This window comes from Hippoglossus hippoglossus, chromosome 9 (assembly GCF_009819705.1).
Source record: "Hippoglossus hippoglossus isolate fHipHip1 chromosome 9, fHipHip1.pri, whole genome shotgun sequence".
Classification (NCBI taxonomy): Eukaryota; Metazoa; Chordata; class Actinopteri; order Pleuronectiformes; family Pleuronectidae; genus Hippoglossus; species Hippoglossus hippoglossus.
Genome location: NC_047159.1, coordinates 8,416,106 through 8,443,724, shown reverse-complemented (window position 1 = coordinate 8,443,724; position 27,619 = coordinate 8,416,106). Strand labels below are relative to the sequence as shown.

Sequence of the window (27,619 nt, the reverse complement as noted above, 5' to 3'; positions counted from 1 at the left end):
AGAGAGAGAGAGAGACACTCATAACCACACTTAACAGACTATTTGTCAATATTTGAGTGTCATGAAGGAGAGTGAAGGTTGGGGTGGGGGGGGGGGGCTTTTTCTTGTCTGTACCCCAGGGGCCCAATTTCTCATCATCCGTCCATGAACACAACACAACACAACACAACACAACACAACACAACACAACACAGCAGATCTGGGTATAACATGATTATAAATGTGAGACCTCTTCAACCTCTGCATGGCTGCTTGTTATGAAATGGGATAGAGCTCTCTCCCCCCCGCCCCCCGTCCCCCGTCCCCCGTCCCCCGTCCCCCCTCCTCTCTCCTCTCTCTCTCTCTCTCTCTCTCTCTCTCTCTCTCTCTCTCTCTCTCTCTCTCCCCCTCCGCTCTCTCTCTCTCTCGCTCTCTCTCTCTCGGTGCTTGGCTCAGACTCTCCACGGACGGAGGCTGAGATGGAGACAGGATGACAGTGACCGGGTGTTTTTCCGGTGGAGATTGGAGCAGCTCTGGGGTGTCGGTACCTGACATCTTCATCATCATCATCACCATCATCATCATCACCTCTCCGGGGTGCATCATCACCCCACACCGCATGTTATCTAAGGAAAACCCACGGGGAGTGTGTTACAGTTGTGTGTCGATGATGCCTGAGGATTATGGACCATCACAGTAACGACGGACGCAGTAACGCTTCTGGATCACAGCCTGGACTCTCTCTCTCTCTCTCTCTCTCTCTCTCTCTCTCTCTCTCTCTCTCTCTCTCTCTCTCTCTCTGTGTCATCTTCCTCTCTTTATTTGCTAACACCTTTCTTTTTGTTTTTCCTGTTGGACATTCCATCCTAGGATGTTGAATTTAGCGCTCTTCGCACGCGAGGGGCACCCCTGGCGCGTCATTTTTGCGCAGATGTGGGACACGGACGCGTAAAGGTTGCGCAAAAACCTGTGGATGTAGTTTCTCGCAGACACTATGGGTCCAATACCTGATCATCACGGTTCTGTTTCTGTGCTGCACGCTCCATTGCGCATGCCTGGTGGCGGATACACAACGCTGGCCGACGCCACTTGGCTCCGTCCTGGCAGTGATGTAGGAGCAGAAAAGTAACCGGGAGCGGAGGACTGGATGAGAACACGAGAAAATGCGTCGGCAAAGTGGCAGCGTGGCGAGCGAAGGATTTGACCCCAGATCCTTGCGGAAATAGACAAAGCGAAGGATGTCAGGAAAACCTAATGCGGAGGGTGAAGGAGTAGTCTCCAAAGTGAAAGTGAAAAAGGAGATCAAGACAATCGTGAAGAATTTGGAGACCATCCTGGGAGACCTGAAGGATGTAGCCAAAGAGCTGAAGGAGGTAAATGAGAGGGACACACACCATAAGATGCCATAAGCTCCATAAACCGTGCGCCATGTGTTTTGCTGTGTTCCAGCATCTCTGCAGGCTGCTTGTGGGGATGCGCTTTCTAGGCATTGTTGTGTTGGAGGAGATGAGAGGCTGAGGTCCAACTCACTGGGGCCTGGAGGCGGCTTTGACAACACACACACACACACACACACACACACACACACACACACACACACACACACACACACACACACACACACACACACACACACACACACACACACACACACACACACACACACACACACACACACACACACACACACACACACACGCTACCCACGCTACCCACTATTGCATGTGATCATTATCTCCAATATGAAAGATGTGACACAGGAGGATGCTGGGTGCGAAATGACAGGACAGGCGTCTTCGCCCCTGACTCACTCAGGCTTTTGATGAAAGTGAGAAAAATGCAATCACAGTTAATATTTAATGGACACGTTGGTTGAACCAGGAAGGCACTTTTTTTGCCTTGCATTTCATCATCTTAATGCTGACGGTTGTTTGCCGGGAATTATCTCCTGCCAAAGGAAAAAAACAAGACACATAATAATAACAGAGCAGTTGTCTTTTTCTTTTCAGCTACTTCCTCCTCTCGATATCTCCTGGCGTTGCTTTATCTGCAGCTTTCTTTGTCGTTTGTTATCTTTCACCACATGTCTGTATTTATCGCAGCCACTCATCTTCATCCTGTCTTTATCTCTTGTTGTTCTCCTTCCTCTCCCTCTCTATAGTCCCTGTTAAGGATCAGAACTCTCAGCTGTCTGTTCGGCTATATCCAAAATCTCGGCGATGCAGAGACAGGGGTGCTGACTGGTAGTCAGGGGGGTCTCTGACAGATTCAGGCATTATATGGGTGTATTTTACATTCATAGAGCAAAACTCCCTTACAGAGCCTCCCTGCAGAGGCGTATTTTCCTTTCATTTCAATCACATTGCAGTGTTTGCCTTTGTAAGTGTTTCCACTAACGCCAATCACTGAGTCCTTCCCTGCCACTTCCGCTGTAATAGCTGCAGTCTTACCTGTTTTCATGTTAACATCCCTCCACCTGCCACACACCAGGCATGTACGACCCACTGTGCCGAACATCTCACCCTTACACGACAGCCTGTCATTCTAATAAAACCCTATTGCGCACAGCCTCGCGTTCCTACATTATGGATGGGTTAGTCGACACAGCATCTGTCTCCTTCTGCCTCTCAGCTCCTCTTCCTCTCGCTCTGCTTCTGCAAGTTGAGCTGAATTAGACTTCTTTGTGTTTTTTTTTCTTCTTTTCTTCCAGCAGTTCACAATGTCTCACAGCAGGCACCAGGAATGAATGAGAACAAGAAGGCATTGTAATCTATTGTGATCTTTTTTTATGATGTGCCCTCTTTCTTTTTCTTTTTCTGCTGGCAGGAAACTGTGCAGAGGATCAGTTATTCTGACACCACACACACACACATGCCAAAAACATACCTTGGAGGGGGGGGGGGGGGGGGGGGGGGGGGGGGGGGTGTTACTATCAAATCCAGTATTTGGGTTATAATCCATTTGAAATGCAGTTATTTGTTATAACCCACAAACAGGGCTGGAGCTGAGCCTGGCTCCGAGGGACCCTGCCCAGATGCTTGGCTCAGCTGCTGAAGCTGCCTGGCCTACAGCAGGGCCTGCACGCTGGGATACTGGTATTACCTCTTGTATGTGTCCCAACAAATTATCCATTTAGAGACTGCATGGAGAATTTAGCTCCATTGCCTTCGCTGGCCCAGCTTTCTTCCTATTTATCTCTCCCTCTCAGTCACTCTTCCTCGCTCTCTGTTTCCCTCCTCATCACTCGCTCTTCATTTCTCTCTCGCAGCCTCTTCTCAAGCCACTGTTTGAACATGCATTTCAAAACCGCTGGATGATAGCAGTGGTGTTTCACAGAGGGCTAATGCACTGGGTACTCTGAGATAACTAATCCAGCAAATGAACACAAGCACATTGTCTTTGTGGTAATTATTTCATGAACGCATTAACTTTACTTTTCTGGTGAATTTTCTTTACAAGTTATTTCAGCTGCATGATACCACGACTTCAACTCATTTGATTTCAGATCCTGTTCAGATATTCCACTGCTGGATGATCAATAATCAGGCAGCCAGTAATAAAATGTCCAACACCACACTTCAGTTCTGGGCATTGATGCAATAATAACTCCATCAAGGGAAGAGAACCAGTAAACACTCGTCTCCAGTGGGAATATTTTTTGGATGGACTTCTGGAAATGGCTGAACATAGTGGACATCATACTGTTGAATCAGTTTTCAGTTCCCAGCAGGGTTTAGCATCATGTGTAGTTTTGTTTGTTAAACTGCCTTTTTTTAATTGAATCCCCCATGCTAATGGTTCCTTGGGCAATGTTTATGTGAGCATGCAATTTCAGTCCTCCCAGCCTCTAGTTATCGTCTCAGCGGTGCAGAAATAAAAGTATGGGAGACTAACTTTGTCCACAGAGCAAGTGTTTGCCTTAAGAGGACATAATTTAATAAGATAACAACCAGAGCTGTTTCACTTAGTGTCCTGTGGCCCTAACTTCCTCTGCCAAGGAGGTTATGTTTTCACCCCTGTCTTGTTTGTTGATTTGTTTGTTTGTAAGCAAGCTTACACAAAAAACTACTGCAGGGATTACCGTGAAACCTGCTGTAAGGATGATACATGGGCCAAGAAAGAACCCATTACATTTTGGTGGTGGATGCAGGATTTCTTTTTTCACCTTCTTGTACATTGTGAGACGTTTTGCAGCATTTTTTCAATTTGGTGCAGGATATAAATCTGGATATGGTTAAATTAAATGTAGTTTCATAAGGGGACTGTTGGGCCGTGGCAGATGTATCCACTCCACAGCCATTGTAGTTTTACTTTTTAGTTGTGTAGTCAGGCCTTTATTTGCCTTTTGCTGCTGCATGTAGATCGGTGGATGTTGAATGAATTTCAGTCGAGCATCACTCCAAGTTGTTCAGCATGTTTTGTAGAGTTATAATGTTTGCATCTCTGTAAATTGTGTGTTTTATGTGTTATCTAAACTTGTGCCGTTGCACCCCCTACAATTATTTCCAGTATTGAGTATTGAGTGTCAGCAAACCAAATTTCTGCTGCGGGAGTTCTTTAATATTCCTCTGTGCCGGCTGTGAAAACACATTTCCTCTTGGAGGACAAAGGAATTATCTTCAGATGCAAATATCCACTGTCTGCACGGGGTCCTGAGGAAAACAAAAACTTTCAATATTAATTTCTGCTTCACTGCATGAGCGGAGATTTCTACCATTCCTCGTCCTTCAGTTTATTGTCTCCTTTTGTAATCATTCAAATATTTGAATGGATTTTTTTACACATTCCTTTTCCAAGAATATTCAGTGGTCTATGTCACCCTGCATCTCTTCTCTCTCCTGTTCAACCCTGACACACTGTGAACAATGTCTCACTACTGCAACTGATAAAGTATTTGCTCTTGGAAATTGTGTTCCTCGCAGAGTGGATTTCTGAAGCGATTTAGCTTTTTGTAAAATATCTGGATTTGTCTTTGTTTTTCTGTCACACCAAAGTCGCTTGCTTGGAATTAATTCGTGCCATGATGAATTGTTAACTGTGCTGTTCAGCTCAGGAATATAATATCATTGTTAGTGGGAATGGATCTTCCTTCTCATAGCATTTGTTTCAACGTGGGGTTTATTCACTCTGCCTGCCTGAGTTGTGCTTGTTTTATTGTGTTAATCTTTGTCGGTTGATTTTTCATGTCTGTTACTACTTGTTTTATCCCTGAGTTTGTCCTCTACAATGTTTATTCATTCATCCCTAACATTGATCCTATCTTCCAAATGGTATTGTTCATGTCTGGGTTCACAGGATGTTGTCGGTATACTCTCTCAGTTGTGTTGGTGCATGGGATTGTTGTCGTGTATCATGTAAGTCAGAGTCTGGCAGGCTCATGGCCAGTCCCATAAATTGTAGTGATATTTCTTTTCTGCCGGGCCGTCGTTGTCACAATGATATCTTAATTAATTTTTCATCTCATAAATCTATTCATGTCTTTCGATTTTATACAATGTTTTATTTTTAATTCATTAATTAGGAATGTGAGGAGACTAAGACACTAAATCCTGACAAGAAGAAATGTTCTTCTCAAATCTTCTCAAATTCTCTTTTTTTGCCCGACAGACTTCTTTTTGAATAATCATTATTTCCCCTGTAAACGGTGTCTTCTTTTATTTTAGCGTTGATTTTTGATTTCCTCCTCTCAGGCATTAGAGTTGGGGTTAGGGTTCATTCTTTATCATTCCTGTCCTCAGCTGTCAAAGTGACATGTCTTCTTGTCACCAGGTCGTCCATGACATCGACACCCTGACTTGTGACCTGCAACTGGAGGAGGACGGAATGACAGACAGCTCTAAGACGGACACCCTCAACTCCAGCTCGAGCTCCACCACCACCACGACCACCGTTTCCAGCCTGGAGAAGATGAAGCTCTTCCCCGAGGACTTCATCTTTAAAACCCCTGGGCCCATCGTCCCGGTCCCTGTCCACCCTCCTGCAGTACTGACTGTGCTGAGGAAAGCCCACCCGCCCTTACCACCGCCAAGACATACGCCGCTAAGAGCCGAGGATCACAACATGAAGAATCTGCCTCATCCGACTTTAATGTTATCAGGGAATATATCCAAGGCTAACGGGTCTCTGTTGAGGAATGGCGGGGTTTTCCCGTTGAAAACCAGGGATTTATTCTCCTCCACGCCATGTTTCCTTTCGAGTGACAGCGGGTTCCCTGAGTCCGGGCTTGTTCCTACATTGCCCAGGCCCATGCCCCTTCTCCGTCATGAAAAAAACAAATGCCCAAAGGCCCCTCGTAGGGAGCCTCGTGAGAGGGAGCGTGTCCGTTTCAGCGAGAAGGTCCAGTACCACGGCTACTGCCCGGACTGCGACCTCCAGTACGACGTGGACGACACAGAACTACACTTACAGGCCGAGCTGAGCGACTTGAGGCTTAGCCCGGTACACTGCTGCTCTTCCTCCTCCCCTCCTCCACATCATGCTCTTCCTCATGATCTCATGTTGGAAAACGGCGGCCTCCCGTTCAGCCACAGTTTCCCGCCGACAGCGAACGCTCCTCCACCTTTTGTGCCTCCTCACCCGCCTTCCCTCAAGCCCCACAAAACAATCCTTCGCAAATCAACCACCACCACGGTTTGACACCGACTCCCCTGTTCTGTCGACCTTAAACATTCTTGAATCATTCATAGTGTTTTCTACTTTAAGAGAGATTTCTGCTCCGGTTGAACTTTGGATTAACCAAACACAGAGAGGAAGGTTTGGGAAATAGGAAACAAAAGGATGGCTAATGTGAGTAGAATAGAGAGGAAGGAATTGCCAAGGGCGCTGAGACGTACACAGACAGATCTGGAAGAAGCGGTGAGTCTTTGTGCATGTATGATTGTGTTTGTCAAGAGGAGAAACAGAGGAAGCATAGGAGCAACTGCATGCACTGACACGCATCTGCAAGTGTGTCTGCATACAACTGTTTGTTTATGTATTGTATATTCATGACCGTTTGTATTTATGAGTGGGTGCATAGGCGCATGTGTGCAGAGAACGATGTTTGCAGGCAGCGAGCATTGACAGAAAAATGTACAAGGACGTTAAAAAATTCACGTAAGGCTGCTGACAACACTAAAGCTAAATTGTATTTGTGTCTTTCTGGAAGCTCTCGGTACTAACGAGCCTCAAACTCAGGAAGTTCTTCAGAGAAGGGCTCTGATTAATTCATGTCCTTCTGGTTGGAACAAGAAAACCAGCTTCCCTCAGATTTCATCAAAAAGCCCTCAAGATCTTTCCATACACCTAAACAACTCTTTACACCACACAGACACACAGGTAAAGGCTGCTAGAGAATACACACAGGCATCGATACCTCCACACGAGCCCTGACAGATGAACAATTAGGGTTGTGAGATTGACTAGTGTGTCAGACTGTGGGAGTGAGAAAAGTGAGGAAGCGAGTGACAAATAGAAGTGTTAAATATTCAAAAATGTCTACTAATGACTTTACAGTAAATCCTAATTGAAAAATCCGCTATTTCATTTTCTAACACAACTCATATTTAGCAACTCCAGCTCCCATTTGTGCAGACCCCCATTATCACACCCTGTGATATCTACGAGGCTAAATGGACAGGGGGATAATGAATTCTGCTCTCGCACGAGGAGATAGTCTGGCAGAAAGCATGATGTACTTTTATTTCCTTAGGGGAACATAAATCAGCGGTAATATCAGCACCATCAGTCTACATGAACAGTTGGTCCTCCTTTTACTCGCTTTGATGAAGAAGCATATTTGATAAAGCCTTTGCTCCCTGCGTGTGTGTGCGCAAACATTTGTGCATGCTGTTGAGATGTTGAATATATATATATATCTGAAATCATTCTTGTATAATGAGTGTCTAGGAATCTTTAATTAGGGTGTGTGTGTGCATAGGTGTGTGTGTGTGTGTGTGTGAGTGCACACGTCAGTTTGGCAGACATAGGGGAGACGCTATACCCTGGAGTTGGATGAGAATAGTAGCACCAGTTCCTCTCAGCGATGCCCTTAATTAGCTGGATTAGACTACAGGAGATAAAGCAGTGCCTCAGACAGCCTTTGTTCCAACATTAGCCTTGACAAAGCTCTGAACTGCCGCGGCACATATTTCTTATGATAAACAGAGAGAGAGAGAGAACATGCTAAGGAAGGAAGTGAGGAAAGAAGGGAAGGGACTGAAAGGTGAAATAAACGTGTTTGTGTGAGGGGGATGATGTGTGTGTGCTTTAGGGGGCAGGGTGTTATGTAAACAGTGCATTTAATATACACATTTGTGTCTATTTAGACTTGCGGGGGCGGGAAGCTTGGAGGTTAAAGCTGAGAAAATCAGTGTATGAAATAGCACGCGCTGATGCCAAAATCCAATGCACGACCTCGCTGGCCTCACAATCTAAAATCAGCGTCTGGATTAGGGATCAGTGGATGAGAGTGAGGGGATGAGGATGTGAGGAAGAATGTGAGAGAGAGAAAGAGTGAGAGAGAGAGAGAGAGAGAGAGAGAGAAGGGGGGATGAGAGAGGCAGAGAGAAAGAGAGAAAGATGGTAATGCAACGGTGGCTGGCGCTGCCTTGGTTGTGCTGTGTGGGAGCATATGTGAATGCATGTTTGTCTTCAGGATGATTGCTCTCACTGTACGACATTCACTGCATTTACCTCAAATTAATGGATCCTAATGAGTCTGGCAGCAGCATGAGAGATCACACACACACACACACACACACACACACACACACACACACACACACACACACACACACACACACACACACACACACACACACACACACACACACACACACACAGGCGCCGCAGTTACACAGCCACACAAGGTAGTGTGTTACAGGATGGAATACAGCCAGTTTCATCAATAGGGTTTTTTGCTACTGTAGAACTGCCTTAATGCAGTATTCAATGAACCGAGGAAATTAACACAATGGACTTGGCATCCTTTGATTAAGAGAACACACACTGAGAAAGTAAAGGAATTTGTCTGTGTGTGCACGGGCCTTGCACAGTGTTTGGAAACTAAATGATTCCCCTTTTTTTGTGTTTTTAACCAGATTAGTGTCCTACTCTGAATTTAAGTGAGTTTTCATTTTCGTTTTTTCCACTAAGTCAAATATGCTGTTTGTAAGATTGAAGTTATTGAATTTTGTTGTTCAGTTGCCACAACACCGAAGCTAAAAAGACCTTGAGTATGTGCACAACTCAAAGAGAGGAGATGCAATGTTGTCTGAAAGCTTTGACAGCAAATGTCGAAGTGTGAGCACTTTATGAGTTATTATCTCTTTTCAAACTCACAATTCTGTTTTCTATTACATCTGACTGTGGACATTGCTGTTTTCACTAGGCCTCGTTATTGTTCTAAATTTCTTTGCACGAGTGCTGATGCAATACCTGAGTTTCAGAAGCAGAACCAAAGAAACCGTTTAATCATGTGACAAAAGAAGTAATGATAAATACAGTCCAATCACAAGCAGGTTTAAGCAGGAACTTGATAAATGAGAACTTATTAATACCATAAATACATTATAATGTTTTTAAATCAGGAACTTCATCAATCTTTTAGGCTTATCAGACACAGCTGGACACATGTTGGTGTCTGCACTGAGGGTTACTTCTAAGTCCTGTTTGTAATGGTTGTTGTTGCACTTTAACAATATATCATCAAGTCATATCCTATGAATGTGAATATGCTTTGAAAATGTGTTCTAAATTATAAGTTAAGGTCAAGGTCGACAAGGTGCCTCAGTGGTAAGCACTGTCTCCTCACAGCAAGAGGAGACCTCCTGCTTCCTCCCAGCAAGAGGAGACCTCCTGCCTCCTCACAGCAAGAGGAGACCTCCTGCCTCCTCCCAAAGTCCAAAGACGTGTAATTTAGGTTAATTGGAGAGAGTAAATTGCCTGAAGTTGTATATGTTAGCATGGATGTTTGTTTGTCGGCCCTATGATGAACTGGCAACCTGCATTCGCTTAAATTTCAGCAGGGATTGGCTCCTGCTGCCCAGGATCCTCAAAACATGAGCTGTATAGATGATGAATGATTGAATTAACGTCGTTATTTTACACAAATCAGTTCAAACATTTTCCTGTCGCCTCATATTTATTAATTTGTGGAAAGCGACTAACCACAGCAGGAAGCGGGAGAAACTGTCTGCACAGTCGCACTAGTTGACCATTCCTAGTTTGTATCTGATTGTTCTTTTAACACAGAGAGCGCTGCTCCTCTGACAATGGGTGTAGGTGTTTTTGAAATGGCGATCTGAGCTCCAGTGCTCCGGGCTCGAGGATGAAGTTGTAATGGGCACAGAGGAGGTGGATCTTCACCGCCTCCATCGTGAGTCAGTACTGACTCAACTGCACTGACCTACTCCCTACAGCTCACAGCTCACAGGTCTATCTTATAGCCCACCTCTTTCTCTCCCTCCCTGACTCGTTCCCTCTCACTCTTGCCTCATTTCTTTTTCTCTTTCTTTCCTTACATGATGCCGCTCAACCACTCGGCAGCAGCTGTATGCTTCTCTCTATATATGTGGGCGAGGTGACTATTATTAAATCAAATCTGACACCTCATACAGCAAACACCTTTTTGCAGTTTTTAAATTGGTATGTCTAATCAAAAGCTTCTGCTTCTGCAGCTCCTGCATCCTTCACTTCTTACCTTTGGATTACAAATGACCTTCTAGGGATGAAAAAACAAATGGGCTCCTGGTTGTTTTTGCATCCGATAATGAATTGTCGTTTGTAGTGGCTCCTTCATTTAAAGGTTGTGTGCTTTCATTTCAGCCTTGTGTCCTGCTGACGTCCCTGGTGCGACACCTCATTTAATTAAGTAAATGAGCGAACATGCTGCCTCCATAATTAATATAAAATCTCACAGAGCTGATGGGTTAGATTGTAAGAGCTGTACAGGTCTGAATGTAAACCTGTCTGTGAGCTTATAGTGCTTCTCCTGACTGCGTTGTCCCGTTTGCCTTCACCTGGCACCGTGCACAGTGAGCAACGAAACCCAATAAATGTGTCAGAGTGAGACACATTTTGCCAGTGAATATTAATTAGCTGTTGTTCCTCTGTCTGATTGTTGGTGGTGATAGTCTGCCAAGGGACACCGTTTTCTGTTTGCTCATCCCCATTCTGCATGCATCATTTACTTAGATTTTCTGTTTCCCTCCATCAGCTACATTTTATTATGATCGCTGAAAATTCAAACGTTATGAGAAATGCGTGGAGCCAAATAACTGTGTTGTAGTGGAGATACTGTATTCAAAGTTCATTAGACTACAAAATAGTCATGCCCCACATTGCCGAACATCAGAGGATTCAAAAGCAAATCTGGTGGACATAAGGGATGAATACTGGCTCGTCTTGCAGCAGCTTTATCCGTGAGTCAGACAAAGTTATGAAGAAAATTGAGTGGGTGTGTGTGTTTTCGTCAAAATGCCCACGTGCACTCATATGCATGCATTTTAATGTCCACAGGATACATGTGTGTGTTTAAAGGTGCATGAGAGCGCAAAACAGGCATGCACGAGTACATGCAGCCATGTGTGTGAGATGGAGTCAAAGGGCACGCGATGGCTCAGTGCAACTTAGAAAGCTTAGGTGGCGAAGCAAACGTAATGTGGAGGATTTCACGCTGCTTTGGAGGTTGTTAAAAGTTAGAAGCATCAGCTGCACCTTCCTCGGAGGAGGTAAACAACGTCTTCAACAACAGGATCAGATTTATAAGAGCCACGCTGACCCAGATGGGGTCCCCTGCTCAATGAACCACTCCAGACTCGACGGAGAGAAAGTGGGGAAAATAAACTGACAGCTATTTAAGGAGAGTCATGAAGTCTTCGCTTTTGTCTTTTTCACGGAAGGGAACATTCAGAATTGTGCCTGACGGTTCAGTCCTATTAATTTTGACGACTTGTGTATGCACCCGGTGGTTGAGCTTGGGGAATGATACCTTGGTATATTTTCATTTTGCTGTGTGAAAAGGACAAGCTTGATGCAGTGACTACTTGGTCAAGTGGCTCTCCTGTGCACAGTCAGATTTTCACACTAATGCGTTTCCCCTTTTTTCCTCTGCAGGGCCCATTGAGATACTTGAGGTACAAGTGGAAGGGATGCTTGTTTCACACAGTGATCAAACGCGTGGTTGATCAACCCCCGGCAGGAGCCGGTGCCGAGGCCAAGCATCAACCTTTTCTAATGGCTCTCAATCAACAGGAGACAAGATCCTCTGGACAAATTCATAGTACTTGAGCACTAAAGCCTCCAGGCACGTGTTACTGCCACAGAAAAAAAATAGAGAGGCAGTCACAGTGTGCAACGACATACAGACAGAGGAATTTATAGCTGTGGAGGTGATATTTTTGTTACTTATAAGTAGTTGAATTAGAGATTAGAATGCTGCTGAAACCCCATCCATCAAAAGTAAACCGGCGAGTTCAGTAGAAGAAGTAGAAGATGGGGTGATATGATGTCAGCTAGTGTGTGATTCATGTCTACACAGGCGTTTTCTCTGTGCGTACTCAGATGGATATCAATAGCTCCATTCAACCAATGGAATTTGCCTTTTAGAAATTGTAACTGTTTGTGTCTGGAGAGCCTGACATGTCGGCCTGGCCGTCTGCAGATAGTAAGAAGGTAATACTATGTCAGTAGTTGCCATATGCACAATCACTGTGTATATTAGAAAGACTAATGGTTTGAAATGAATGATGACGTGGTCACTGATCTGTGTCCAGACATTGTGTTCATTACATCTAAATCTATGTGCTCAGTTGATGCCATGCACGCTACGTTTATATCCCACAGTAACATGCAGACGTACGGTGCAGTGTGGTATAGTTACAGCTTTAAAGGACCCTTGAAGAAGTAATAATTTGCATCAAATTTTCTTTGTATACAAATACACACGGACATGTTTGATATTTATATATTTCAGACATTTTTCTACAGAGACTTTAACATTTAAAGAGATGATATTTTTGATATTGTGTTGGATGACTGAGAGGTAATTTGACGAAAGCTCACATTCCCTCGCGGAACATGTGTTGGGTTTTTTTCAGAAGGGCAGAGCAGGATAAGTTATTTATATATACCAACAGGATGGTGTTTGTATGGATGGAAAACAAGTGCTTCAGTATTAAAACGTGGAGGAACTTAACAGAACGAGAAAGAAAATGGCGGGTGGAGAAGAGAAACGGCATAAACCAAATACCTAGCTGTGCTTTATCAGACAGGAGGCACGGCAATGAATGAATGCATGACTGACTCTTCACTTTGTACTGCCATCACTGTGTTTTTCTATGCATTTCTGTGAAGAGGCTGTCTGTCGGTGGGTCCAACATGCAGGGAGCTCTGCTCTCCATAATAAAGAGTTTAGAAGTACCCCCCCCCCCCCCATCTCCTTATATGATGTTCATCAGGTTCATTCTGCAGTCTGTATAATCCTGATACATTTCCAAGGTATTAACATGCTGCTGAGGCCAATGAAGCATTTACAATTAAATATTCGTTCTCTCATGCAGCACTGATTAATACCAGATATTACATAGTGCTTTACAAGAAGAAAATGAATATCATATATATTTATATAAATATATGAGCATTTTGTCGATGCATACAGTTTTTCCCCCACATTCAGACTGGAGGCACCCCCACCTTTAAGCTCCACATCTGTTCTCACTGGACACAGAGACTGAACTCATGACCAAATCCTGCATCAATCAAGAATCTGTTTTAAAGATGATTGGGATGTCTCTAAACGCCATCGGTGATATTCTGTTGTTTGTCCACAAACTGTTGGAAAAATAATTGTGAAAAGTAAACACTTTGCACTTCATGTCTGTGTGTCCGTGTGTATTTTATGGACTGGGCAAAAATATCAAGTATCCAGGGTGTTGATTTTATGTCTGCATTTTCTGTTATAAACTGTGCTCTTGCAAATGAATCCTTCATAATGTCAAGACTCTGTGAGTTGGGAGTGAAATAAAGTTGCACGTAATCACCGTTAGCAAAACAGGCAGTGGGTGCAAACCTTTCAGAGAGAAAAATACATTACATCGCATCAGCAGCTACATCAGTTAATTGGAGATTAGTGTGGTGAGATAGCAGGCTGGTGGTGTCAGGGCACTGGCTGTCTCCAGTATATAGTCTAATGCATTCACAGTGGTTTGTCATGGTCACACACGCTATAACATCAGCCACAGCAGCCAGCGGTTCAGATGAGTGACTGACAGAATAGAGAGGTCGTCTTCAGACTGGAGCATAACACGTTCATATCTATGAACTGGGAAAAAAGTTTTGCTGCATTGAATTCATGGTTGAAATCGCACATTCTGTGAAAGCGAGATTTTGCCAAAGCAGAATAAACCAACAGAAACAGTGTGGTATAGTGGTAAGTACAACTAAAATATAGCCAACATAATAAATGATTAATTAAATATGTGTGTGGACAGTGACTCAATGTACTCATAAAATATAATGTGATGTTAAAGCCCCTGTAACAGATGTTCTGTCCCTGGCTGTTTAAATCTATTCCTGCTACAGCAGATCCACACTCTGACCCAGAGTATTATACATAATACTACAGCATATGATTAATATGAGAAACCAGTAATGCAAGTTATATATTTTTTGAAGCAGAGCTTTTTTCTGCTGTCCAATAATTTTAAACTGAGTGCACTTTTAGTTGGAGGAAATTGACAACAATGAATAAATTAAATAGAGGTCAGCATCAGATCAGACTCTGTAGAAATAAATGATATATTTAAGATAACATCTATGATTTTTCAATGAGAAATTCTTGATATGAGACCTTATTAGTTTTTAGTAGAAATATAATGTAATGTACTTTACTAAATTTGTATGGTAACTGTACTTTACTTGCATAGCACCATTTTCTGCAACTTTTCTCATCTTGTTTTTGGTAAAAGCTACAATTTCCATAGTTACTCTGAAGATCAACATTCTGCATATTAAACACATGATTGTCTTACGTCACATGATGCAATGTTAGAGTTTTCTCCTCAATAGGACGCAAACTCTACCAATTAGCTTTTTGTCGCTAACATATTACTACATATAGTACTGCACTTTCATGTCTACGTGTTCATCAGGCTGTAAGACAGTTTGTCAAGAAAGTCACAGTTGAATGTTTTAGTGATGTAACTGTGACAGTGAGTGTAATTATAAATGAAGAACTTGTAATTGACGTATTGCAACTTCACAGGGCTGCGGCTTGCTGTTATATTCATGATTTATTTATCAGGTGATTTCTTGTCTTATTAACTGAGACAAAGAAAAGCATATTAAGAACCTGAGTATGACCGACATATCACAGATTATGCAGATTAATTTTCACTCAGGTGACTTATTAATGATTTGTTTCAGCTCTACAAATACTACTTGAGTGAAGTAATAAAAAAAACATCGGTGGATAAAAAAAACGTGAAGGACAAAGAATAAATGATGAATAGATTGCGGCAGCGATTTTAACAATAACTACAATATTCTTTTCAACTCTAATATTGTAGTAACTCAGACAAGTTGTCTCTTTCAGTTTTAAATATGCTTTCATGTATTTATCTATGAAGCTAAATGATGAAACCGCATTTTGTCTGAATACAAAACAAATTGTCTTTTCAGCCCAAATTATTATGGTTGTATTATTATTATTAGCATTATTATTATGATGATGATGGTGATATAATTAGTATTGTTGTTGTTATTATTATTATTGTGATTGTTATTATGATGATGATGATGGTTATTATTATGATGATAAATATGATGATGATGATGATGATGATGATGATGATGATGATGATGATGATGATGATGATGATTAAACTACCATACTTGGACTTGTCACATCTGAACCACATAAACCCAGAGAAGCTCCATAATGTTTAAAAGTCCGTGCAAGTGTAGCCGCCCGCGCCACCGGGAGCAGCTGAGCACGTACTCCTCTATTCCCAGGGCAAGGACGACGTGGTGCGGGTGCGCTTGTTTTACTCCGCCGCACATCCAGGACCGTCTCTCTCTCTCTCTCTCTCTCTACCGGGGACGACAGGAAGAAGTGTACCCGCCCGGTCGAACTCTCCGCGTACCACACAACCATGTCACCCCGCCTTCGTGTCACGTGACAGGGAAGAAGGGAAGGGAGAGAGGAAAGCAGGAAGGAGGAGGAGAAATAAAAGATAAATAACGGGGAGATTATGATCCTGACAAGAGGAGGAGTCATCGTCTGAAGGTAACTCGCAGGGACTCTTCGCCTGTTAGCATCATGTTAGCATGTTTTGTGGGTTAAACTCAGTGTGTGTGTGTGTGTGTGCGGCTCTGTGGTCGTGAGGGAGAAAATGCTGACGCTGGAAACACATTTGTATTCAGCGGAGCGGCTGAGCGCGTCCAGGCCGAGCGGAGCAGCGTCTGTCGGTGGAGTCAGTGTCCGTGTGTGTGTGTGTGTGTGTGTGTGTGTGAAGTGAAACACAGTCACAGACATGTTCCCTCTTAAGTGCGGATGTGTCAAAAGCGTGTGAGCACTGAATCACTCCTCCCTAACGCACCACCAGCCCACAGAGGTGGAAGATTAAAAACAGCTCATCTGGGGACTGGTCAGATTCACGTGGCTCGAACTGTAGAGCCGGAGGTTGGATCCTGTGTTAAACGACATTTATCTTTGTCCCCCTCCAGCCTTCAGGAGGACTGACAGTCAAAAGAGAAGATACAAGAAGATGGAGACATGTTGAGTGGGGAGCTCCAGATGTGATGGGAGGACAGAGGTGGACAGCAGCTGGACATGAGATGAACACGTAAGTAAACACATTCCTTTAAAGGTCCAGTGTGTACTATTTAGGTGAGAGGGGTCTATTGGCAGAAATTGAATTTAAAATAACCCTAGAGATGTTTTCACTCGTGTGTTCCATCTAAATTGTATGAATTGTTGTTTTCTTTACCCTAGAATGAGCCCATTGTATTTAAATACTTTACATCGGGAGCGGGTCCTTTCTACCGAGGCAGCCATGTTTTTTTTACAGTAGCCCAAACTGGACAAACTAAACACCTTTTGAGTTTCTATGACAACTGAAGGCAGCCACAGGTTCTCGCTCATGTTTGGAGGGGGAGGGGGAGGTGAGGGGTATTCAGCTGCAACATGCAACGTCACCACTAGATGTCACAAGATTCTACACACTGATCCTTTAAAACTGTCTTTTTTGCAGCATTTATACTGTAAAAGTTACAACACAAATACACTGATAAGTAGAAGGGCACTCAGTACATAGAGTACTTCTGCCAAGGCCATGCAATCACATGTTTATTCACTTGATCCGTTCTTGTTGTTTGGATCTGAACCAAATTGCAAACACTCATAAATATCAGTCCTCTACACTCGACTGTTTTTCAAGGTCGATTAATTATTAGCTGAGAAATCAACAAAAATATTTCACAATGTTTAAGAAAGCATGAATCCTCCCATACCTATACCTCATCCTTCCAACAGGTTTCATGGAAATGGTAAATGGTCTGTATTTATATACAGTAGCAGCTTTTCTAGTCTTGATGACCACTCAAAAAGCTTTGCAGTAGTTTATTGCCATTCACCCATTCACACACACATTCATACAGTGCATCTATGGACAGCACTATTTTCTATTTGGGGCAATCCGTGGGTTCAGTATGTTGCCCAAGGACTCTTCGGCAAACAGATGGGGAAGACGGCTCTACTCCGTCAGCCACTGTCGCCGGGAAAAACGAATGAAAATCCATCCTTTAGTTTTTGTTTAATCCTGCTTACTAACAGAGAGACAAACAAAAACACAGACAAAAACACAACCCCCCTGGTGGAGGTAACGATAAACACGGTGTTGAAGTTAAACCATTGTCATTGGACTGAAATACTTTCTTGTCAACAGATTAAAATTGGATTAGTTGTTGTTTTCACAGAGGCCTGAGCCCCGGTTTACAGTTGAACATGTGACCACAGAGCATACAACCCAACAATTTCTTCCTGTTGAATAAGTCGGGCTTTGAAGTTGACCTGTATTTGCAGTGGGTTGGTCTCTCCACTACAGTGAAACAAGAAAAAGTGTTTACCAATTTAAAAAAAGGAAATTGATTCAGTTTGTATTTTATTCTATCAGTGATTAACTGGAATAATTGTTAGTAATTTTTCCCAGTGTTCATTTTAAATCCATACTATTCTATACTATACTATCTTCACAGAATTATCTTTCGAGGTTATGTGTGCACACTGGGCATGTCCCAGGTGAAATAAAAGTAAGAACAGTGTTTACTTTATGAGGACTGGCAGGGTGGCTCAGTTGGGAGGAGACCAGGATGTAGGTTCAAGTCAGGTTAGTTTTGTTTGTTTGTTTTTTTGCAGCCGACCTCCTTTTAACAGGAGCAGAGCAAGTAGACTAATTATTTCTGAACATCAAAAACATCTTAACTCCCTGTTATTGCTATAGCACCATGTCAGTAAACAAAAAATATGGCTCATGTAGCACTGAGAGCAAACAGTCTGCAGTTTGGTTTTAGCACAACTTATAAGAAAAATCTGCTGGTTCAGTTAGTTGCTGGAGGGAAAAGCTGCAGACTCCTGTTGCAGTAGGCTCTAATCCATTTAACCGCAGGATGACCTCTTCCCTTTCCCATATTTTTTTAGGTGAATAAAGAATCCTTTGAGGAAAAGAAGAAAGGGAGAAGATGAAGCTGAACGAACGCAGCGTTGCGCACTACGCCACCTGTGACTCCCCACCAGACAAGACAGGCTTCCTGTTCAAAAAGGGTGAGCGCAACACGGCTTATCACCGGCGCTGGTTTGTCCTGAAAGGGAACATGCTCTTCTACTTTGAGGAGCGTGACAGCCGAGAGCCCATTGGCGTCATCGTCCTGGAAGGATGCACCGTGGAGCTGTGCGAGTCAGCTGAGGAGTTCGCCTTCGCCGTCAAGTTCGACTGTGCCAAAGCTCGCGTGTACAAGATGGCTTCTGACAGCCAGGTGGCTATGGAGTCATGGGTGAAAGCGTTGTCCAGGGCCAGCTTTGACTACATGAGGCTGGTGGTGAAGGAGCTGGAGAGGCAGCTAGAGGAGATCCATGAGGCTGCAGGAGGCAGCTGTGTCGGGGCTGCAGTTGGAGGCTTGCAGGGCAGGCCGAAGCTGTCCAGGCGAAGCCATGTTTCGCGGTCTAAGTCAGGAGCATCCTCCACTTCATCGTCTTCATCCTCTTTATCATCGTCATCAAGTGCTCCTCTCATGTCAGTCCCCTTCTCCGCTCAAAAGAGCAGCCAGGATGAGGTGCAGCTCGTCTCTGGCTGCTCCAAAGAGAACGGGGTTGCATGGAGTAAACCACCAGTTGCCTTGGCTAATGGCTTCATTGAGGGAGGGTCTTCCAGTGCGGCCTGGGAAGGCTGTGCAGAGTCTGGGAGTAGCACTGTGATCGGCTATGGGGCAGAGGGGGTGAGGGCTCCACCAGTGCCACCGAGGAGAAGAGGAGCATCTCTGGAAAGCCCCGTCTCCCCCGGCACCGTCTGCTTCTCCAAACTCCATGACTGGTACGGCAAAGAGGTGGAGGACTTGAGAATGCAGTGGCTGCAGAGCCAGTAATGATGATGAATGAAATGGGTCATTTATTTTTCCACATTAGATCATTCCTTCCTGAATATCCTGAAATGTTACACCCTTCTGGACCCAGCAGAAAGGCGAGAAAGCTTGGACCTAATTCCAGAATGTAGTCTTAACTCCAATCAAAAAATACAAATCGCAGATTGATTCCAAATCTTGTCTGGCACAGGTGAATCAGTCAGTCTTAAAGAATAACACTATATAGATATCTTTATCCACTCCAAGAAAATTAGAAATTCCAAATAGGCTTTTTCTACAGTTTTGCTCGTTGTCGTTTGCCAAGGACAACATCACTTTTTCAAGAGTTGGGCCATGTAATGGATAAAACTGATTCAGACTTTTTCTGCCCATCGAGCTTCTAAATGTACTTGTGCAATTGTTGTAGAGTCTGTTTTCTTTAAAGCGGTACGACAAAGATCAAGAATAATGTTTTGCTAAAGTTACACTGACAAACTATTATGCGAAGCATCTGGAAAATACCCCAAAAAACCACATGTAGCTGCTAAAATCAACAAAGTTTTGTATTTTTCTGATGGAAGGGAAATAGGTTATATGCTAATGAAACAACAAAGGTCACTTAAATAACGATCAAATGACAAAACAAATCAAAGTAGATCTTGATGCTATAGTGATATATCAACCACGGGGCATTGAAAATCAGGTCCCTGGTGATGTCCAAAGTATAATTACTGTGGATGGTGAAACCATGAACATCTTGAAGTGCTTGAATAAGGAAGTTAAGATGATAAAATGAAAGAAGGTCCAGATACATATTTGAGCAGTTGGTAATAGCTTCTAAATTATCCATTGGCATCTTAATTCATGATTTCAGGTTTCCTGCAACTTTAAAACAACATCAAACCAAGATCTTCTTAGCAGAGAAATGAGGCGGCTCTCAGGATAAGAAGTGTTGTTAGTGGGGAAAACAAGTCCAGCTTCTCCTCCGTACTCCCACTGGGGCAGCTCTCGCCTCAGAGACCTTTTAATGTCAGAGCATCTTCTCGACAGTCACCGGGGACCGAGGTGGGAGCTGGATGTCTCGTTCAGTGCTGCACACCCTGGTATTTTTAGCCCCTGTTAGCCAGCGGCCAGATGATGTTGTGTCATGAGAGCGCTTGTCACTGAGTTTTCTTTTGACTGTTGTATTTCTTAAAAGCAGATTGTTTATCCTTGACCTTGGCCGACGTTACACTTGCCACAATTCTCTAATAATGACATGTCTTACAATCAAATCTTAATTTTATTTGTTTGTTTGTCACAACTTGTTGATCTGAATGTTACTGAATGACTGAGGCCTGGACTGTATGTGAATATCTGACCTCTTTTGTGTAGAAATATCTACTATTCCATGTTGGAAAATTAACACCAGCAGTTTGCAAAATGGGCCTTTTTAAAATGATCACTCATACCGCATTCCATATCAATCACTTAGCCTTTTACATTTTCTTTTATACGTGCCTTATGTTATCTTTATACCTCTGTTACTACACTTGTAAGCATTTCCATAGAACCACAGTGATGGGAGGGTTTGAATATTCCTCTGTTTTGATTGTTATTCTGCTCCTGTGCCGACAACGGCTCATCTCGGTGCAATCACGTTTTTTGACAATGGCTCAGTTGCTTCAGTCGGCATCAATGCACAGTGCTGGTGCACAAACGGCAATCGTGGGAAGGAACGGTACAGTGTGGGTTGTGTGCTCTAATGCAGCAATATCAAAGCGGTGTCCTTTTTTTCAACATGTATTATCCAAAATATTATTGTTGTATTACTGCCAATTTTGTGAACTCCAGAAATATCTTACTGTAATCACAGATGCCAACAGTCCGTTTTACAATAATATTTAAGGGAATTTATGAATACTTCTAATAAAACACATAAATGATAAAAGTATGTATCTTTTATCATTTGTGTCAAATGAGTGCCAAATGAGGAAAGCAACCTAAATGCACAATGATAATATTTTCCCTCAACTTTTGATTTTAGTATCAAATTTCTATATTAAAGCAGACAATATGAGTATTATATTAAATAACCAATAATATTTAACTTGTCCTGATATGTTTGTCAATGAAGCATTTGCTGTTAGCCAATTAATAAACTGTGCGAATATGTTATGGTGTGAGTAGTCAATTCTTCTATGATCACTACGTGTTTTATGGTTTAGTTTTTCTACTGATAATAATGTGAATTGTAAGGAATACAGATTTTAGTCATCCGTATGGCCTGTGTTGGCATTGGCTGAGCTTCATGAATACTTCACACATTCTTGGTGCTGTTCAGCCTGACTCTCGCTAGAGGTCGCTGTGTATCAATTTTAGTCAGTATCAAACCTTTGAGTTAGAGTAAATCGATAACTGGGACAGGTAAATATAACTGAACTATCTGATGACAGAAACCAGCCCGTTTGAGTTTCTAGAGACAAATAAATACTTTATCTAATGTTTGTCGACCCGAAGAGACTGATTTAATTCTCCCTTTTCTTATACAACTTAAGTATTGTTACTAATTATAGACATTGCAATGCTTTTATTGCACCATATTACTCATATTACTCATATATTACATATACTATGCTTTGATGCTACTAATTGCATCACTTTGTCACCTCACTAAAGACACTGCTGCACCTATTTGACAAAACATTTCCAGGGTAGTGTTTAATTCTTGCCTAGTGACTTTGTTTTTGTTTAATTGCTCTTGTGCTATAGCTGCTATTTTATTTGCATTCTTATTTTAATTTTAAACACATTTTTTTATACTTTGTTCCTCAGGAGACACAAATACCACAGGTTTGTTTTCCTCTATTTAGGTCAAAATGTTTGCTTATTTCTTTTCTTCTTTCAGTTCTTGAGCTGAACATTTCCTCTTTGGGATTCAGTGACGGTTTATCTCATGTGTAGTAAGCACTTCTCATCTATGGGAAGATCACAAATAATGAAGATAAATATGAAGAGTAAGTCGTCTCCTTGCTGTGTTGATCAGTTTGGTGTATTGAGTTGCACCGGAAACCCTAACCTCTTGAGTTTGAGTTTATAGAAATGCTCCTTTTAATACCCATTCTTTTCTCTCTTGTGCTCAATCAGTTTAAATAATTATTGTGGCTATAATTCAAACTTTATGACAGAACTGATGCAGGATGTGAAACTATAAAAATAACTGATCAAGCATTTAAAGACATCCAGAGATTACAGTCACCAAACCAACAGTGTCTGTGGAGAGTCTGGAGAGTTTGTGCATCTTTCACATACCAAACTCTTCCAATGGGCAAACTGTTGTAGACATCACGATACTTCCTGTCTGGTATTTCAACATAAAAGGGTCACACAGTGTTGTGTAGGAAATATGTACAGTATGTTATATAAGGTACATCTGTACAGTGTAATATAAAGCAGTAACTTCAGCTCTGCCATAATATATATCTCTATGAAGCACATATAGTCAGTTTTGGTGACAATATCAAAAATGTGTAAATTGAAAAATATAGGTTAGCCAACATTTTTTTTAAGATTTAGAAAGTGGTTTGTTACCGGACTATCTTATATTGAGAGGTTTTTCAGTTTTTGTTCGAACTAAATTTCCATCTTTAAATCACTGAAGCCACAAGCCATTAGCTACCTGAACTCCTTTTCAATGCTAACATGGACCTGTCGCTTTTTGAAGTAATTTTACCTGCTCATCATACTACAACTGCCAGTATGTAGTAAATACATCCTGTAAATACACTACTCTCATCCTATCCACTGTGTGCCTTTTGATTGCGTGCTATGTTGTACTATGTACTATGTTTTGAGTACTTTATATGGCGCGCACTTATATGTTCTGTCGACTTATATGTTTACACCGGGGATCAGAGAGAAACGGCATTTGAATCCCATCTATGACCTGTATGAAGCAGAATTGACAATAAAGTTGACTTTGACTAATAACTGGTCTGTAAATCCAACTAAGCAGAGCTAGTCTTCTAGGGATATACAACTTAAAACCTAACAACAGGACGCCCAAGAGATAATGATCATATTTGAAATCATACAATAATAATAGACCAAAAGAGTAAGAGTAGTAACAAAATCAGAGATCATTTATGTACCTTTTCTTTTGTTTGATGTAAAAATAAATATAGGAGTGGACAAAGTGTTTGAGTGAAAACATCCAAGTTATCAGTGGACTCTTATTTTGAAAAGCGTCCACAGGAAGCAGTGCGCTGAGTTTCCTCTAAGTCGACGCAGAAGGATCGCGGCACTTCTTTTTTTTTGACAGCGGAAATGAGGAGTTGCCACTTTTTTTTTTTTTCGCGTCAACTTCGTGTCTGAAACTTTTTTCTTCTTTTCCTCCTTGTTTGTGCTCCGCGTGCGGACGAGCCGTGGCACGCGCTCACCATGAGAGAGAGCGCGCTCTTCTTCGTCTTCTTCTTCTTCTTCTTCTCCTCCTCCTCCTCCTCCTTCTTCTCCTCTTCTTCTTGTTTTCCGTGTAGCTCTCTCTCCCTCTCTCGACCGGCCGCCGCTCACCGACGTCGTTTCGCGTTACTTTAGACGCCTCTCGACACATTTCCGTTATGCGAGCTCCAGCTGGTTGGTCGGTTGTCGTGCTGCGGTGGGTGCCCGTCCGAGATAACGGAGAACGTGAGTATGACTCCCCTTACTCTGCTGTAACATCACCCAGGGATGAACCGCACACATAACACCGAGCTTCCGCTGGAGGTGACACTTTCTCTGCACTGATAATAATAATAATACTCAGAGAATGTGCTCTCAGTTAAAGGGCTTCTTCTTCCTCCTCCTCCTCCTCCTCCTCTTCTTCCTCGCCCGGTAGCTGGAGCTGCAGATGCAGAAAACTTTTTAGCCAAGAAGAAAACTTTTAAAAATGTAAACTTTGAGACTCCAACTTCCCAGGGGCCTCAGACCAGCCGCCCGCCCCCCCTCTCAAAACTACTATATACACAACTTTATCAATGTTAGAAATGTACCTAATTAAAGCAGAATCTGGCCGTCAGACTTTTATTGGTTTAACTTAGTTTGTTATTTTTGGTAAAAGTTAAGTGCGACTTCTACCAACTTATTTTAACCACAACCTCAAGACAATTTATTATTACATCACCAGAGAACTTAAAGGAAGTTTAAAATGTTCACTGTAACTACACCTGATCTGTTTTCCTTACTAATCGACGGGTTGCTCAGTGTATGAAATGTCAGAAAATGTTAATATGTGCTCATTATACACTGAAGCCCAAGTTAACATGTTCAAAAGTTGTTTTATTGACTTATTATCAGTATAAAACTTGAGTTCACTGTCATAGTCAATTATGAAACTTCCAAATTTGAAAATTTAAGATGTAGATGCCTGTGAATTATCAATTATCAGAATTGTTGCCACTAAATATCTGTCAATCAACCAGTCGATTGAGTACCGGTTGGGTTTGTGGGTTGCCAGATATTAATCATGGATACATTATCATGTATTGGGGGTCAACTAGCGGCCCAGCAATGAATTTCTGCCCCAAGGCCCCTCAAGACGCTAATTCAGCCATGAGGACCAAGCAGGATTCTTCTGTATTTGAGCTGATTGGCATCACTTCAGTGTGGATAGCTGTGCACTAAAGATGTACACAACACACACTATTTGTAACTTTCTAGTAGCTTAAGTGCCACCTCCAACAGAATTCCATCAGTGACGGTTACCATGGCGACAGCATGAAACCTATTGTTATTTGCAGGGTAGGAACAGGCCAAACACGGAGCCAGGAACTTCACTGACTTATTTCAAATTCAAGATGTGAACGTTATGGTTGTTTGTGGTGGATGTGATCTTGCGTCGCTGGAGCACGAGTGTGTGCGTGCTCAGATCCATAACTGCTGGATGGAGAACAGGAACCAGTGGGGAGCAGCCACTTGGTTTCACAATCCAGTGTTGTGTAGCAGTAAATCAAAACAGTAATAGTGAAGGAGGGTACTAGGAGTGTGTGTTTGTTTTGGAGGGGATGCACTTCAGTCCTTATCTCCAGAGTGTGTACGCGTGTGTGTGTGTGGTTGACTGATTGTCTCAGCATTGTACTGTACTTGTCGTCATATTGCCCAGCCTCAAAAATGTATGTGAGGTCGCCACCTTCTTTAAAAAACGTTTCATCTACGACGTGTGATGGTGTAAACATTTGCCTCCTGCAGTAATCTCAGCATCATTTATCGGTTCATGCAGTGAAATGGGAGAGTTGTCACACCTTGAGACATTACAGCACAAAAGACAGAAAAACATGCCTGCAGGGTGGGGAAGTAACGCCAGCTAGACTTTACTGAATGATTTCCTGTTTAGCCTGACAAAAAGTCGACTATAAAGGTCTAGTTTAGCTCCACGTGTTTAATCGGCCTCTAGGCGCACAATGTTTTTTGCTTCGCCCACAGACTTCCTTAGTTTCTGACAGTCGGATATTTCAGTGCCGTCTTCACTTCTCTTTTGGACAAGAGACGTTCTGTTCTGCCCGCATACATGCGTACTCGGCCACACGCGCAGCCTTATGTAAATACAGTCAATTAAAAAAAATAATAAAACAACCAGGATTTACAGAAATATTCATCTCCGACCATCTGAATACTGCTGAATCTGCTTCACATTTTCAGAGCTGAAAACTCCTTGGATACTCCCCAGAGAGGGGGGTTGACACTTGTTCAGCATAATTATAATGTAATTTTTCTTTTCCGAACATAATAAGATTACTTGGTTGGGGATTTTATCCCACACAACACAGTATTGTCTTGGTTGCCGTCTCAGACAACTTTCCTTTAAAGAACAGGCCGCTTCTTGGAATTTGGACACTGTGGCCCTAATCTTAACCAATATTTATTTGATATATTTTTGCACATTTCATGTATGTGTTTGCATTTATGTGTTATTTCAGACAAAAAAAGTAGCAGACTTTGCAGCCTCAGCTATCGGCAATGGATCAGACAATGTCATACCAGCTCTTCCGCTTCCCTCAGGGATTCTAAGAAATTCACTGATGAGACCACGAGAGAGGTCTGACCCACAACGGTCCTCTGGGGGGAGGAGGGAGGGGGAAAAAAAGGAGAAAGAGAGGAAAAAAGGGAGGAAGAGAGGAGCCATGGGAGATAACTTGGCAGGCCGACAGGAGCAGGAATCTGAAAAAGAAGAATGACAGAGAGAGAGAGAGAAAGAGAGAGAGACGGAAGAGACAAATTAGGGCAGAAAATGGAAGAAAAAGAAAGCTTGTTTCTGGTCATAATGGGGACCTTCTGCAACACAACACACATGTTATCCAGCAGTCTGTGTCTGTGTGTGTGTGTGTGTGTGTGTGTGTGTGTGTGTGTGTGTGTGTGTGTGTGTGTGTGTGTGTGTGTGTGTGTGTGTGTGTGTGTGTGTGTGTGTGTGTGTGTGTGTGTGTGTGTGTGTGTGTGTGTGTGTGTGTGTGTGTGTAATGTGACATGCACAGCCCATGGCCACCCAAACAGCTAAGATAATCTCAGACTGTGGATTTACACCACAAACACAATGCAAGAACTGTTGTATTTCTTTTTGAGTTTTGTGCAAGTGTTCGATAGTGGTGGGGGGGCACACATGCGTGCCTGTGTGTTATTTTCCAAAGCAGCAGTAATTAGAGACCGTGTGTATTTTGCATGTGTTTACCCCAATGCGCCCCTGTTCTTGTGTTTAGAAGAATGTTGATTATAGCTAGTTGCAGCAGCATGAGGATGTCGCACAGAGCATGTGTGTGCTTGTAGGTGCCAATGCATTAATAGATTTGTGTGCGTCATTGAAGTGTCTCCACATTTCATGATTGCAAACATAGAGAGCTGCAACAGTCAATCGTGTATCATGTCAAATATTCTTTGCTTTAGTCATTTTCCAGCAAAAGTCACAAATACTCTCTGGTTTCAGCTTCTCGTATACATGAGGATGTGTTGCTGTTCTTTGTAAGCGTGACCGTAAAGGTTTTGGTCTGTTGCTCAGATAAAACAAGCAAACTGGAGACGGAGAAACGGTGAATTCCAAACA

The 27,619-nt window shown here is 42.6% G+C and overlaps 3 protein-coding genes across 7 annotated transcripts in view; all 3 read left to right on the top strand.

Annotated features, from left to right (window-relative positions):
• The first annotated feature begins 375 nt into the window (after positions 1–375).
• Positions 376–26,781, top strand: prr16 (proline rich 16). Of its 3 annotated transcripts, none has more exons than XM_034597027.1 (3): positions 376–1,352; positions 5,749–8,428; positions 26,766–26,781. In XM_034597027.1, the coding sequence occupies exons 1-2, from the start codon at positions 1,218–1,220 to the stop codon at positions 6,613–6,615; spliced, it is 1,002 nt and encodes a 333-aa protein (XP_034452918.1). In that variant the 5' UTR covers positions 376–1,217; the 3' UTR covers positions 6,616–8,428; positions 26,766–26,781. The 3 variants fall into 3 exon arrangements, with proteins under 3 accessions (XP_034452918.1, XP_034452917.1, XP_034452919.1); XM_034597026.1 differs by lacking the exon at positions 26,766–26,781 and adding an exon at positions 12,076–13,151 and having other exon boundaries at positions 5,749–6,834; XM_034597028.1 differs by lacking the exon at positions 26,766–26,781 and adding an exon at positions 9,060–9,267 and having other exon boundaries at positions 5,749–6,834.
• On the top strand, positions 15,915–20,100 carry pheta1 (PH domain containing endocytic trafficking adaptor 1). Of its 2 annotated transcripts, none has more exons than XM_034597029.1 (3): positions 15,915–16,246; positions 16,687–16,805; positions 18,659–20,100. In XM_034597029.1, the coding sequence occupies exon 3, from the start codon at positions 18,700–18,702 to the stop codon at positions 19,597–19,599; it is 900 nt and encodes a 299-aa protein (XP_034452920.1). In that variant the 5' UTR covers positions 15,915–16,246; positions 16,687–16,805; positions 18,659–18,699; the 3' UTR covers positions 19,600–20,100. The 2 variants fall into 2 exon arrangements, with proteins under 2 accessions (XP_034452920.1, XP_034452921.1); XM_034597030.1 differs by having other exon boundaries at positions 15,915–16,281.
• The window catches only part of sh2b3 (SH2B adaptor protein 3), a 48,159-nt gene continuing 44,408 nt past the window's right edge, over positions 23,869–27,619 (top strand). For both annotated transcript variants that reach the window (XR_004615079.1, XM_034597022.1), the window contains exon 1: positions 23,869–24,237. The gene's annotated coding sequence lies outside the window, so the exon portion shown is untranslated. The remainder of the gene's footprint in view (positions 24,238–27,619) is intronic.

Bases quoted from the DNA above. Each gene is read 5' to 3' on its own strand.
- prr16 (XM_034597027.1), top strand. From the start codon at position 1,218: ATGTCAGGAAAACCTAATGCGGAGGGTGAAGGAGTAGTCTCCAAAGTG. The intron at 1,353-5,748 runs GTAAATGAGAGG...TCTTGTCACCAG, and splicing joins TAGCCAAAGAGCTGAAGGAG to GTCGTCCATGACATCGACAC.
- pheta1 (XM_034597029.1), top strand. From the start codon at position 18,700: ATGAAGCTGAACGAACGCAGCGTTGCGCACTACGCCACCTGTGACTCC.